The sequence below is a fragment of the Clinocottus analis genome, unplaced genomic scaffold (assembly GCF_023055335.1).
Source record: "Clinocottus analis isolate CAN_PGR_092001 unplaced genomic scaffold, fCliAna1.0.p SCAF_25, whole genome shotgun sequence".
NCBI classification, from domain to species: Eukaryota; Metazoa; Chordata; class Actinopteri; order Perciformes; family Cottidae; genus Clinocottus; species Clinocottus analis.
In genome coordinates, this window is record NW_027175987.1 from 4,626,208 (window position 1) to 4,638,851 (window position 12,644).

Sequence of the window (12,644 nt, forward strand, 5' to 3'; positions counted from 1 at the left end):
AATCACAACTGATGCCCTTTTCATTGCAAAGATCAAGTGTCGTGGATGAGGCGAAACAGAGTTCAGACCAGAGGAGAGTTCAGTTCAGTGCATTAATGAAAACTAACTGCTTCAATAAATACAAAAAATCATATGTACCACACAGCATTTCCCTCATGTTGGTAATTTAAAAAAAAAAAAAGAAAAAAGGGGCAAGTCACACATGATGCAGTAAAACATGGAAACACGAAAGGCAAAAACACACCATTCACCCACAAGATAAGGGCAGAAAAAACATCAAGGAAACATTGCAGCATTCATGCTTTAGACACCAACATAGAAATAATATAGGTGTGTGAAAAATATGTGTTCGCATTTAATCAAACATCCTTTTTGTTATTGCCCATTTTAAGACATCCAGTGTACGTACGCTGCAGTGCTGGCTCGACACGGCTTTAAAAATGTTGGATTAAGTCAAATCCCATTGCTGCAGTCAGCTAAAGGTCACATTTCTTCAAAACAAGTTTTCCACTGATAAAAGGTGTAAAGGGGGAGTTTTATCTCATCACGAAGTATTAGTGTTGTACTCTCGCACACTTAACACACGTGTGCTCCGATTAGACAAACATGTCTGTTGCATGTGACCTTTAACATCGATAAGATGAGTCAACGTCACAAAAAAGGACAAACCTTATCGACAGAAAAAAGTGGCACAAAAAGGAAAATTACAAAGTGGAATTTGCTTTAAATTTATATGTTATTGATTTAACAGGGAGACAAAATGAGACTAATACATACATAATTATTTGGCAAAGATTTATTTTGCATTCAATTTAATTTTTCTTTGAATAAATGCACTACCAAGGCAATTCAATTAGGATAATCCAAACACTACTTCACATTTCTTTTAGACAACTTATCCGTAAACGCTATTTGTGGAGTCATTTTTACTGCACATTTAAAAAGGAAAAGTTCAGATTTATTTCAAGTCTGCCTCTTATCATTTCATATGTGGGCATATGAGTATTGCATGAGTCGATTGACAGAAAATCTGTCGCCAAATATTTAGAAAATTGATTCATCTTTTAAGTTATTTACCAAGCATAAATGTCAAAACATTTTAATGTGATTTGTTGCCTTTCTAGGTTTTATATTGTTGTAAATCTTCATATTTTCAACAGTTATGTTGGCCAGACAGAAAATCCAATTTAAAGGGATCATCTTGGACCTGCGATGGGCAGTTTTCACTATTTTACAGATGTTTTTAGTCAAAGAAATCAATCAAGTCATCTGAATGCTAAGTAGAAGAAAAAGATGGATGATAAAATTCAGTCCGTTCTGTGCAAGAATGCATCTGAAGGTAAGACGAGGCCAAGTCAGTATCATCTAAAGTTAAGTTAAGTCTTTTTAGTATGAATTTCCCCCTGTGTGTCGTCACCGACAGCGTTTCATTGATAAGCAATGGGAGGGATAATAACACGTATGTAGCTTAAACCTTCAATGTGTTTTTGCACAGAACGAGGACTGTGGATTTAAAAGGGAGTCAGTATGAAAACATCACAAATACCTACTTGTGAAAAAGTGAGTATTGTATTTAAGCAGATTTAAAAAATTGAACTTCTCCTTTAACAAACCAGGTTGGGTGAACATATGAAGAAGTTCTGGGCTAAACTCTGCATGGTCAGTTTCTCCCTGTAGCTGCCTAAGACAACACATGACATCCGTTTGGCAGAGCGGACCCTCGTAACAGTAAACGGAGAGAAGGAATGAAGACACTTAATCTCATCTACATCTCAGACGTGTGGACAAATGCTTTACATCTCTCACAAGAGTCAAAGAATGCAATATGTCCGCCGCAAGGGATTATTATAAATGAATGACGAGACATCTGTGTTCATGAAGACAAGGAGAATAAAAGATGATTCCTGATTATTCTGGTCCGTGAGACCAAATGGATTAAGTTGGCAGCAGGTAAAGATCCGATATCACAGTCTCTGGATCAGGATGAAAGAAATGAAAGAGCTTCTGCTGGTTTGAAAACCACCATGAGAACAGCAGCTCGGACCAGCTGGTGTGTTCTTACTGGTAAAAGTTCCTTGATCTGTGGAAAAGTGTGGGATCTGGGATGTTTTTTTGTCATGCACCTTAATGGGTCTTCGTCTTGGGTTGGGTGATTCTACGTACAACACTGTAGAGGACTCCAAAGTTCTGCAGAAAAAGAGCAGAAGACAAGAGTTCATTTTAGGTTTCCACACAAGACCAAACACAAAACATCTGCACTCTTAGACATTTACAGACATGGAACACTAACAATGTTGTACATCGTCTGTCAGAGGAACGAATGGTTTCTGTGGAGCAACTTGTGTTTATGGCCAACTGTCCCTCTCAGGTCTGTTTTGATCTCCACCAACTCCTGAGGGAACTATCTGACTCTTTCGTTAGGAAACGCTGCAATGTGTTAACCAGTTATTCGCCAACTCTGACTCAGAGTCTTGTACAGTGGTAGTTTAGAACTTATTGGCGAAAACGGCAGCCTGCTTTGGACAAAAGCAACGTAATGAGAATAGTGAACGTACATTTACGGAACAAAAAGCTAATACATTGTTATTGTAAAATAAAAAGAAGCTGCAGTCTACTGCATGAGCACAGCGACTTACCTGGATAGCAAGATACATCATTCCTAGGTACGCTGCAATGCAGACAGCCAGCAGCAAGTCAAAAATAGCAGGTTTCACTCTGAGAGGTGGAGAGTGAGTGAAATACAGAAGGATTATTAAAAGACACAAATATCATCTTTGACATAATGAGATGCCTTTTTTTAAATGTTTGGATTTTGTCTTTTACTACTATGGACAAAAAGACAGGTCTGAAATTAGGTTAATAGAGGACTAATTTAATACAGACGAGACAACCTCACGACTTCATAGACAGCTGGAGAACTTTTACAAAAGCTACAGTAAATCAGCATGAGCTGCTCCAAAAGAGCTCATTACGACGTACCTGTAAGCATTCATAGTCTGCTTCAGCTGGTCATAGAATACAAACTCTGGATCTCTGAGGACAAAACAGAGAGGATGTTAGATACAGGAAAGACGTGAAGGTTAGAAGGTTTGTGACAGTATATTTTAAGCATCCAAGTTCTGATGTCAATGATTGAATTCATGATTACTGACAGAAAGCTGTCACCTTTGTCACGTTTTGTTTTAAGTATTACATTTTCTTTCTATATGCATCGGTGGTCCAATTTCATGCATAAACTCAAGAGAGTTGCACTGAATACACATGGTAACAAGCACCTTGAAGTTTAATAGAAAGCTGATCATAAAATACGAGAATAGTTTGATCTTTTCAAGACATTGCCATGTTAGAAGTATGCTTGTACTTATCCTTGAAGTAACAACTAAGCATTGATCTTTTCTGTGCGCATCCAGCCGGTTCTCTACCTTTTGTCAGCTTTGACGTAGTGTCTCTTGACATCCTTGAGGTAGTGTCCGAGGTGATACTCCAGAGTGGACACCACGCTGCTGTCTTTGTCCACCAGCTGCGCGGCTCGGGGCTGCGCTGTGAGCCAGTCCACCACTGCTGAGAGTTGCTCGTCTTGCACCTGCTGACGCAACAGAGACACAAACGGCATTACAACTGAGGCGAACATTAGCTACACACAAGATTAACCATCCGTGTCTGTGATTAACTGGTCAGGGTGTAGCAACTCTGTGTATTGGAAATAAATAGTCATGTGAAGGCTATGCTGTCGGTTTTAACACTTTCTTTGCAATCATTTTGCACAAATTCTGTCTTGTTAAGAAAATAAAAAGTAATTAGGGCCAATTGTTGCTACTGCCGTTTCTTTTAGAGATGCATTACCACCATGCCCTCAGTTTGGTGACTCACCATCTGTTCAGTGAAGATCTGCAGGTCCCCGGGAGCCCCCTGTGAAGTACACACCAGACACAAATGTCACATCACAGGCCAAAAGCAGACAAAAAATCTAGAGTCTTCTCATTTTCTTCATCTGTGCGTTTACCTTCTCAGTGAGGTTGTAGATGACCCTGGCCAGCGCCTCTGCTACCAGCTTTGTGTTCCTGCTGAGTTTCATCACATCTACGTGAGGCCTGTGAGACACAAACACAAGTGTGCAGACAGTTAAAGACAGTGGAAAGCATAAAGGAGATAAACCAGGAACCCTCTGTTGCAAGAAAGAACAAAAGAGAATAAAACCAATCACAGAGCATCCACGAAGTTTCCACGAAGGAGGGCTGAAAATGCAGAACGTTTGAGAAAAGAAGCCAATATCAATGCAGGAGCGGAAATTAAAGTGCATAAATACAGTGATGAATGATGTAAAATATGCACTGGTTGGCCTCACAACACTTTCAATGGAAGGTATGGATCTACAACAACACCTTTGACATGACTAACAGTGACTGACTGCTAGGATGGAAACTATTTTCTTTGGGTGATTCAGAGACTAGCAGTAATGAACCCACCCAGCAGGGGGCTCTCCCGCTCCGTGGCGAGAGGAGGGGGACACTGACCGCACGTCCATGATGCTGAAGCGCTGAGCGAGGCGATGGGAGGGCAGATGGGACAACGTGAAGGCCGGCAGGCGGCGGATCCCAAAGCGCTCGTGCTCCCAGGCCAACATGTCGTCGGCCAGGTTGATTTTCTTGTGGACCATAGAGAACTTGACCTCTGGGTACTGACTCTCGGCCACCTGAGAGGAAATGGGAAATGTAGTTCTTAATTATATCCAAACAGCAAATACATGATCTGGGTTTATTGAGAAATGTAGAGAAAAAACTGTATCAGGAAAACCATAAAGAGAAAATAGATAAACCAGATATGACACATGCAGTCTTTATTTAAGTTTATATTTAAGTTAAAGCACACACACAATACACTGCTGTACATTTCTAGGTGATAAGATTATTACATCTGCTACTAACCAAGAGCGTCTTTTAACAAGTTTTTGTCCAAAGTTACAGCGAGTGATTCAGTAACAAAAGTTACCTAGTGACAGAGAAATGAAATAATCAGCCTGAAGTGTCTTAAGCCTCGAGGTTCTTACCATCTCCAGCTCTTTAAGTAGAGTAAACTGAGGAGTTCCCTCTTTTGGTGGTTTGGACACATGGAGGTGCAGAGTGTCTCCGTTCCCCAGAGTGTCCAGACACAACACAAAGGCTACGTTGTCCTGCAGCAGACTGGAGTCTATCGAGAAAGGGAATTGCTCTTGAATTGTACCTTATCTTGGATTTAAAAGTGATTACATACAATAAATGTCATTGTTGTATTAAAATGTAATCATAGCCCAACAATTGTACACTGAACCAAATCCAGCTGCATGAATACTTTGTATGAAAAGCGTCCTATGAACATAACAGTACCTGTATGGTCCAGATTGTCCTCCAGCCAACGTTTGGTTCCCTGGTAGTTGAACTTTCCACCACCAGATACAAAGAACAGCAGGTTGTACCTGAACACACAGCATGGTTCACACATGAGTCAAATCTACAAGCGAAACATCCTGAGGGATCCTGACGGAGGATGTGTGATGAATCAATGTATAGAGAGACAAGAGTTAACTTGAAGGAAATTGTGGGAATTAAATTACAAGGCCTGAAAACAATGGATGAGTCGAGTAGTGCTGACTTGGTGTTCCACAGAGCATGTTACAGTAAAGACCATAAGTCCTTGCCTAACCACTCTCCGTAAGAAGTCCTCTTTGTTAGAGCACTCCCATTCAGCTGCTGTTAAGTACATTTAGACATAAGAATGAGCCTGTACCATATTATTGACTGCTTTAAGTGTTTAACACAGTCCACTGCGATTCTTACTGCCAGCAGAGTGCACAGATTATGTTCACTATAGTTCTCAAAAAGCATTTGGAGCAGGACACCAACCACAACAGATGTGATAGACAAAACAATTACACTATCTTACGTTCGTGAACCACTTATATCAGCAATCAATACCAATTTGACCATCTCATCCTATATACAATGCATGAAACAAGTGCGCAGCATAGAGGAAGTACACTGAAGTGAGGCTCTTGACAAGACTGCGTAAAATAATGTGCTTTTTAATGCAACTTAAAAATGTGTGTAAAGTGTTACGGCCCATGTGACAGAAAATTATCAAAAAAAAAAATCTTAATGCGAGTGCTCTCCTCATGACTTACCCAGCATGTGTCCTCTTGTAGGTGTAAAGTTTTGAGAAGAGACGAGCCAGCTCGAGTAACATGGATACCCCACTGCCGTTTGAGTCTGCTCCGTACGACAGCCACTGGACACGACAACACACACAGAGTCAGATTACTCTCCTGGCCTGCTCTCTTTTTACTGAAACATGTGTTGCATTATCGTCACTGTACGTTTAGAAAGAGTCAGGGCTTATTTGTAAGAGAAAAGAAGCTTTGAACATACTGGAGCAACACCAAAGGAGTCATAGTGGGCGACCACCACAATGGTGGGCAGATCTTCTCCTCCAACTCCAGCCAAACGACCCTGGTAAATAAAAAAAGAGCCATTAGGTGACTGAAATAATACAGAAGCTGATTATCTAAAGCATGAGCTTCAGCTGAACCAATGGCCCCCTGTTGATTAAACTGTCAGGCGGTTAGTGTGACAGGGCAAAGTTGCATTGGGTAACACTTACAATCAACCTCAGGGTCTCCTAATCCCCTGCAGTGTGATTAAACCACCTCTTTCTCCTGATTTTAAAACAAAACTTGGATTAGAAAGAATGAGTGAACAATTTACCACCCGTTCTGACTCAAACTCTTTGGTCTACAACCGTGATACTCAACTTTAGACAATGATCTGTCCCAAAGCCGTCCCTTCATGAACCCGTGTGAAAAAGAAACAGAAATACTGAAGCAATCGATTCTTTGAAGAACGACATTCACATTGAACATTTATAATCTCTTATTTTTAGAGGACTTTTGTGACCTGGACAGCAGAATTGAGAAAAAGCTTAGCTTGATAGTGTGCAGTGTTTCCCCTACCATTATATTAGGAGGGCGGGGCGCCCTCCTGAAGAAACCCCCTCGCACCCTTGTAATTTTCTCTATAGCGCCAGATCACAAAATGTCATTTACGGTTCTCTTTCCTATAGAACAGGTCTAAACCTTGTTCTGTTATAAAACAAACTAGACGGCCGTAATTTATTGATCGGATCTACTGACAGCTTGTCATTTATGTCTCTACGTGGTCGCTCTAAACACTTCTCCTCTCCGCTGCGCTTTGTATCGCCCACGGCGCTGTTCCGTACCGATGCGCAGAGACAAGTGTGCGCACACAGGTGAACGCTGAGCACAGCAGTGGGCAGACCGTAGAAAAATATGTCGCGTAAAAAGCAATTTTAAAACGCGTTTTAAACGCTCCCAGGTTGAAGATGAACAGTAGCTCTCCTCCTACAAGGAGCACCGGAGCAGCTCTCTGAACCTGGAGCAGCTCTCCTGCTCCAAGTGGAACGAGGCAAAGTGCTCGTGTCTTGTTCCAACAATGTTCCAACACTGCTGGCTTCATACATTACAAAGTACACGGACATAAAACTAAGTCATTAATTAAAACATGGAGAAATGCCTGTACTTTCGGGTAAATGTTCACAGTACGCCGTTAACAGGTTAGGCGCTGCGCGACTGTGATTTTTGACACAAAGTCATCTTTTCTGCTGTTCCGTCTCTCAAAACCGAAAAAAGATCTCATCTCATCATGGAGCGTGAACCGAGAGCAGCGTATCAAGTCTACAACCCCATTTATAAAGATATGTAGAGGAAAGCAGCTCACTGCAGAACCAACACTGATAACGCTGACGCTCACACATCTACTCGTTCTGTTTTGTTCTGCAATTTGCTTTTAGTTTTCCAAAATGAGCTATTTAGTATTAACTACATATTATTGATTTTTTTACACAGATATAACTTTATTTTTATTGTTTTAAGTGATTGCAATTTTTTTATTTTTTTGGTCTGAAGGGGCAATTTGGTTTAATTGAAAGTTATTGTAATTTTCTTTATTCTGTTATTTATAAAAACACAGATGGAGTCACAAAATGCTGTTATTCACAGAAAAAGTAATGCTTTTGGTGTTTGTGTCATTGTTGGTGTCGTTGTCATGTATGTATGGCGTCGTTGTGTATGGCAATGCGCTGCCGTTTCGACGGTATGTACGCCAGGCCCGCCCATAGCGCCAGATCTAACATTAATATTAATTCCACACAAAATTTTTCTTTAAATTAGAAAAATTATAATACTTGGTGGGCCAGATTAAAACGGCCGACGGGCCGTACCTTGCCCACCTCTGACCGAGGGTAAACACTGGTGTGTGTGTAAATTTCACTCCTAAATAAACTCACAATTTAAACTTCACTTCATAAAACCCCATGCTTTAAGTCCACACACCGTCTTTGTTACAGGATTTATTTTGCAGCAGACAGAACTTGACCAAATCTGGAGAAAAAAAAGTAGTATTTTAATTTTGCAAATAATAATTATTTCATTCAAACAAGAAGCATTTAAATTGCACATACAGTCCCATGCAATTCAGTTTTTTTAGTCCATCTGAGCTCCATTTTGTTGGCTGTGGGAGGAAACTTGAAAGCACCTTGAGGAAAAGCTACGCCAACTAAACCTCACAACTAAAGTACCAAGACAGAGGAAACACCAGGGCCTTCTTGCCGCGAGTCAACAGTCCTAACAACAAAGACACCGTTCTGCCTGATGTTCTGTAATATGCAACTCTCTGACTGGCACTTCCTTTTTTATGTGTACTTCCATTAATCGACTCTTCGGAAAAAAAATCTACATCATACATAAATAATGAAAATAATACAAGACTGAAATTACATTACTGAAATCTGTTTTTGCAAAAACTGGCACCTGGGAAAGCATTTTTAAGCCTTCTTGGTGAGTACATATTTTTGTTTTCATGATTTAGGTGACAAACAGTATCACTTTATAAAAGTTTGTGTGTTTAAATCAGCCCATTCTAGTACAGTTGACTTCAGATTATGATCAAGTCTCTTACCTCTAGACTGGTGATGGCCCAGTCACTGATAGCTTTACTCTGCGCTCCGCTGGTTACCATCTGGAAGCCGTTGGCTGTGGCTGTATGCAGCAGCACTACAGAAATCAACAGAAAACACAGTGTTGGAATTGACCGACTTGCAAAGTGCCCATTCCACATGATCAGCTTCCCCATCTGTTAATCATAGGATACCCTTTTCATGAGCAAATTGTTTGTATAATGCAAAAGCAGACAGGTAGAGATATTGAGCCAAACAGCGGGTTTGGTTTAGAGGTAGTGACTCTCTACCTTCTGCTGCTGATAATGAGCCCTGTGAGGAGGAGGAGGTCAGAGTTTGGGTGTAGATGGACAGCAGCTCATCGTCCTCCATGGCAAAGTAGACGGGGACGATGGTCTCTGTGGCCAACATCTCCGGCTCCAGCTCCATGAAATGCTACACATGATAAGTAGAGGAGACCAGCGTGTTTAACAAGCTACTACACACAACTCTGTTAGCGTAAGATGTTGTTCGATTAAAACTGATTAATTCCTTAAACCTTTTTGGGAGAGCTTCAGTTGGAAGCAGGAGAGAAAAACAATTACAAATTAACCTTCTGTCTCTACAAATCACTCACCAAAAATGGAATTTAGTCAAGGAACCGAATGAGTAACTCATGAAATACTTGTGCTTTCCAGAAAGACTAATCTATTGATCACACTCGTAAAATTTGTCAATGTGCTTTGTTGAGAATACATCCAATCTCTGTGAAACCTTCTAAATCCTTTTCTTTATTTTTGAGTCAGACCAAGCTTGGTGAAATTAAGTTCAAGCTTAACAATTGTAGAATGGTGATGTTATTTAAATTATGCGTTGGGACACTGCTTGTATTACTAGTTTTGTACTGTTTGGATGGCCTTGAGCAAGGTACTACTGTCCCAAATAAATTAAATCGAAAACAGATAAGCTTGTGGCTATGTGACTATGATTAAGTGACTATGTGATTAGGGAACAGGACACTGCTGGGTGATTTAAATACAAGATTGGCATTAATTAGGAAGGTTACTCATGACATTCTCTTAAACATTGCAGCACCGCCCCTCCTTCGCATTTAAGTTGAACTCACGATCAAAGTGGAAACAGTTGAGGATGAAGGGAGGGAAACAATATACGGCACTTTGATTTCTGGCACTAAAGTGTGTTATCACCTGCACTATGTCCTGAGGCATAGCAGACATGTTCTTGGGCAGGATGATGACCACAGCTCCTGCTGACTGCCGCAGAGCTTTCTGGTACTCTTCATAGGAGAATTCTGCCAGCCGCATGATAACACAGCGACGACTTAGTACCTCTGCTTCCACAGTACGAGCTTCCGTATTCAGGATGGCATTCCTGGTACCTGAGGGTAGGAGACACAGAGCCATCAATTATGAAACAATAACTCTGACTGACTGACTGACTGACTGACTGACTGACACACACACACACACACACACACACACACACACACACAGTTGATCTCTTTGTAAAGTCTGGTAGCTTTCATGAATCCTCATACAAGTAGTGCCACAGAAATAGCCAATGCTTTTTGAAAAAGCGAGCTGTTCAATCCCTTTTAGAAAAAGGACAGACATCTTTCTGCAATGTTGAAATTGTAAAGATGTATTGACACTAACAATCTGGGTGTAGTTATGGATATACACGTAAGGTCAGAAGTAATTTTAAAGAGTGACCTTAATGAGGATACTGATGAGAAACTGAGCTAGCTTGTTGTTCCCTGCTAGCTAGCAAAGCTAAGCTACATTAGCACCCAGCTAGCTGCCGCTGACCTGCACCGGAGCGTTACTTCAGGTAACGTCAGCGTTTAGCTGCAGACAACCACGAGCCATCTGGAGTTTGGAGTCGTACATCGCTCGAGCTTCCGGTCGTAGTCGTGCTTACGTGTATTCCTTCGTGATAAAGCAGAGACACGGCGCACTTACCGTACGGCTGTCCCTGCAGGTCGTACTGCTGCATGCGGTACACCGTAAACTCGTGTGCCGCCTCGGCCGGCAGCGGAGACACCAGGATCAACACCGCCGGGATGAACACAATGAAGGTTAAGGGGAAAGAAGACTTGAACATGTTATCGAACATTTCGCTGGCCTCCTCGAACATCGTGGCGGTTGTTTTGGGCACAACGCTAGGGATAAAATAATACGTTCAGCTGTCAGTTGACAGGGACCCAGTTTAGCTTCAGCTAGCCAGCTCACAAACTGCTATTCACGTCTGACAGATAATTCTGATCAGGCACAATAGCGGCCAGCTCCTCCGTCCTGTAACGGGGTCCTGAACAAATGCAACACCGTTGTCTGTTTCATAAAAATGGAGCAAAACGGATGTTGTTTGTGTGTGTCTGTATTTAAAAAGCACGTGTTTAGGTATACTATTTATCCAATGATGAAATATTTTCTAACCTAACTGAGTTGGGTTTAATCAACGGTCCTTCAGGGATCGGCGAGGGCAGCTATACTTGCAGGGGCGTGTTATTGTATGACACTAGATGGCGCTGTACACCATAGAAACGATCCATGATAGAAGCCCTGTGATAATGGCTGGGTTACAATGTAGCATAATGCTGATCTTTTCAGTAAGGTTCAGACCTTTAGTTAAAGTGTGTCCTGTCTTGGTATATTGTACTTAATGATGTGTCCCAACCGCAGCAGCCCTTAGTGCATTTTCTTTATCTCCTCCCCCTTGCAAAAAGAACATATTTTAGCTATGTATAATTTTAATTTACTATGTAAACCTAATTGCATCAAAGGCGCATTCATCAAATAAGTCCAGCACAGAATGGTCATTACTAGTATTTTACAAATGTGGTCTATTTCTTATAATAATGTTTCAAAATAAATGGTACATTAAAGGGAGAAAGTCCCCAACAACCGCAGTGCTGGTGAAGTCTATTATTTCTTGTTATTTAAAAAAATACATTTTATTAAAAATGTTTTGGTGTTTGTAACCAAAGTCTTGCAACTGTGGATCTTACATTAACCATAATATCGTTAAGTTATAATAATATAAGTTTAAAATATGAACCTGATTAACCGGTTGTTGAGACCTGACATGACCCCACTGCTTCCAATGGGAGTTGCAGCTAAGAGCACATAAGGCCAGTAAGACCAAGACATGAACTGATTATTCAGAGACACAATACATTTCAATTCTTTTTATTAATTATCTTTTGTTAAAAAAAAGTAGGCATGGACTATGAACAATTAAACATGAATTTCAAACAAGATCAAATCAGTTTTTTTTACTGGTACAGATTATACACTTCATCTCTGTCTCTGAATTATTCCGCTATGTTTTGGATTTTGACTTGGGTCGTTGAATTGAATGTGTAAAATAAAAGTTAAGATAAACATATTTGAATATTTACTAGCATCTTTCTGTGTCTTCCAATATGTTTAAGGACTGGTCTTTCACTTGGCAGATACATTAAATCAAATTACATAATTTTGCTGTGGCTTTAAGGGAAATGTATCAGGTTCTAAAAAAGGAACAGTACATTTGTCCTGGCCATGGGATCACCAAAAGTAATTTGTTTCAACCATATCTTTCATCCAAAGTTTTATATCATGATAAAACAGTAATAAAAATGAGTGGAGTTCAAAATCATA

The 12,644-nt window shown here is 40.6% G+C and overlaps 1 protein-coding gene across 4 annotated transcripts; it reads right to left on the bottom strand.

The window, feature by feature from the left end:
- Window positions 1-8: 8 nt before the first annotated feature.
- Window positions 9-11,243, bottom strand: ncln (nicalin). Of its 4 annotated transcripts, none has more exons than XM_068591664.1 (15): window positions 10,965-11,243; window positions 10,191-10,381; window positions 9,294-9,438; window positions 9,006-9,100; window positions 6,402-6,482; window positions 6,158-6,261; window positions 5,364-5,452; window positions 5,048-5,187; window positions 4,515-4,693; window positions 4,004-4,091; window positions 3,871-3,909; window positions 3,423-3,583; window positions 2,980-3,033; window positions 2,637-2,715; window positions 9-2,187 (listed from the first exon to the last, which is right to left on the bottom strand). In XM_068591664.1, the coding sequence occupies exons 1-15, from the start codon at window positions 11,137-11,139 to the stop codon at window positions 2,125-2,127; spliced, it is 1,683 nt and encodes a 560-aa protein (XP_068447765.1). In that variant the 5' UTR covers window positions 11,140-11,243; the 3' UTR covers window positions 9-2,124. The 4 variants fall into 4 exon arrangements, with proteins under 4 accessions (XP_068447765.1, XP_068447764.1, XP_068447763.1 ...); XM_068591663.1 differs by having other exon boundaries at window positions 3,423-3,586; XM_068591662.1 differs by having other exon boundaries at window positions 4,467-4,693.
- Window positions 11,244-12,644: the final 1,401 nt, after the last annotated feature.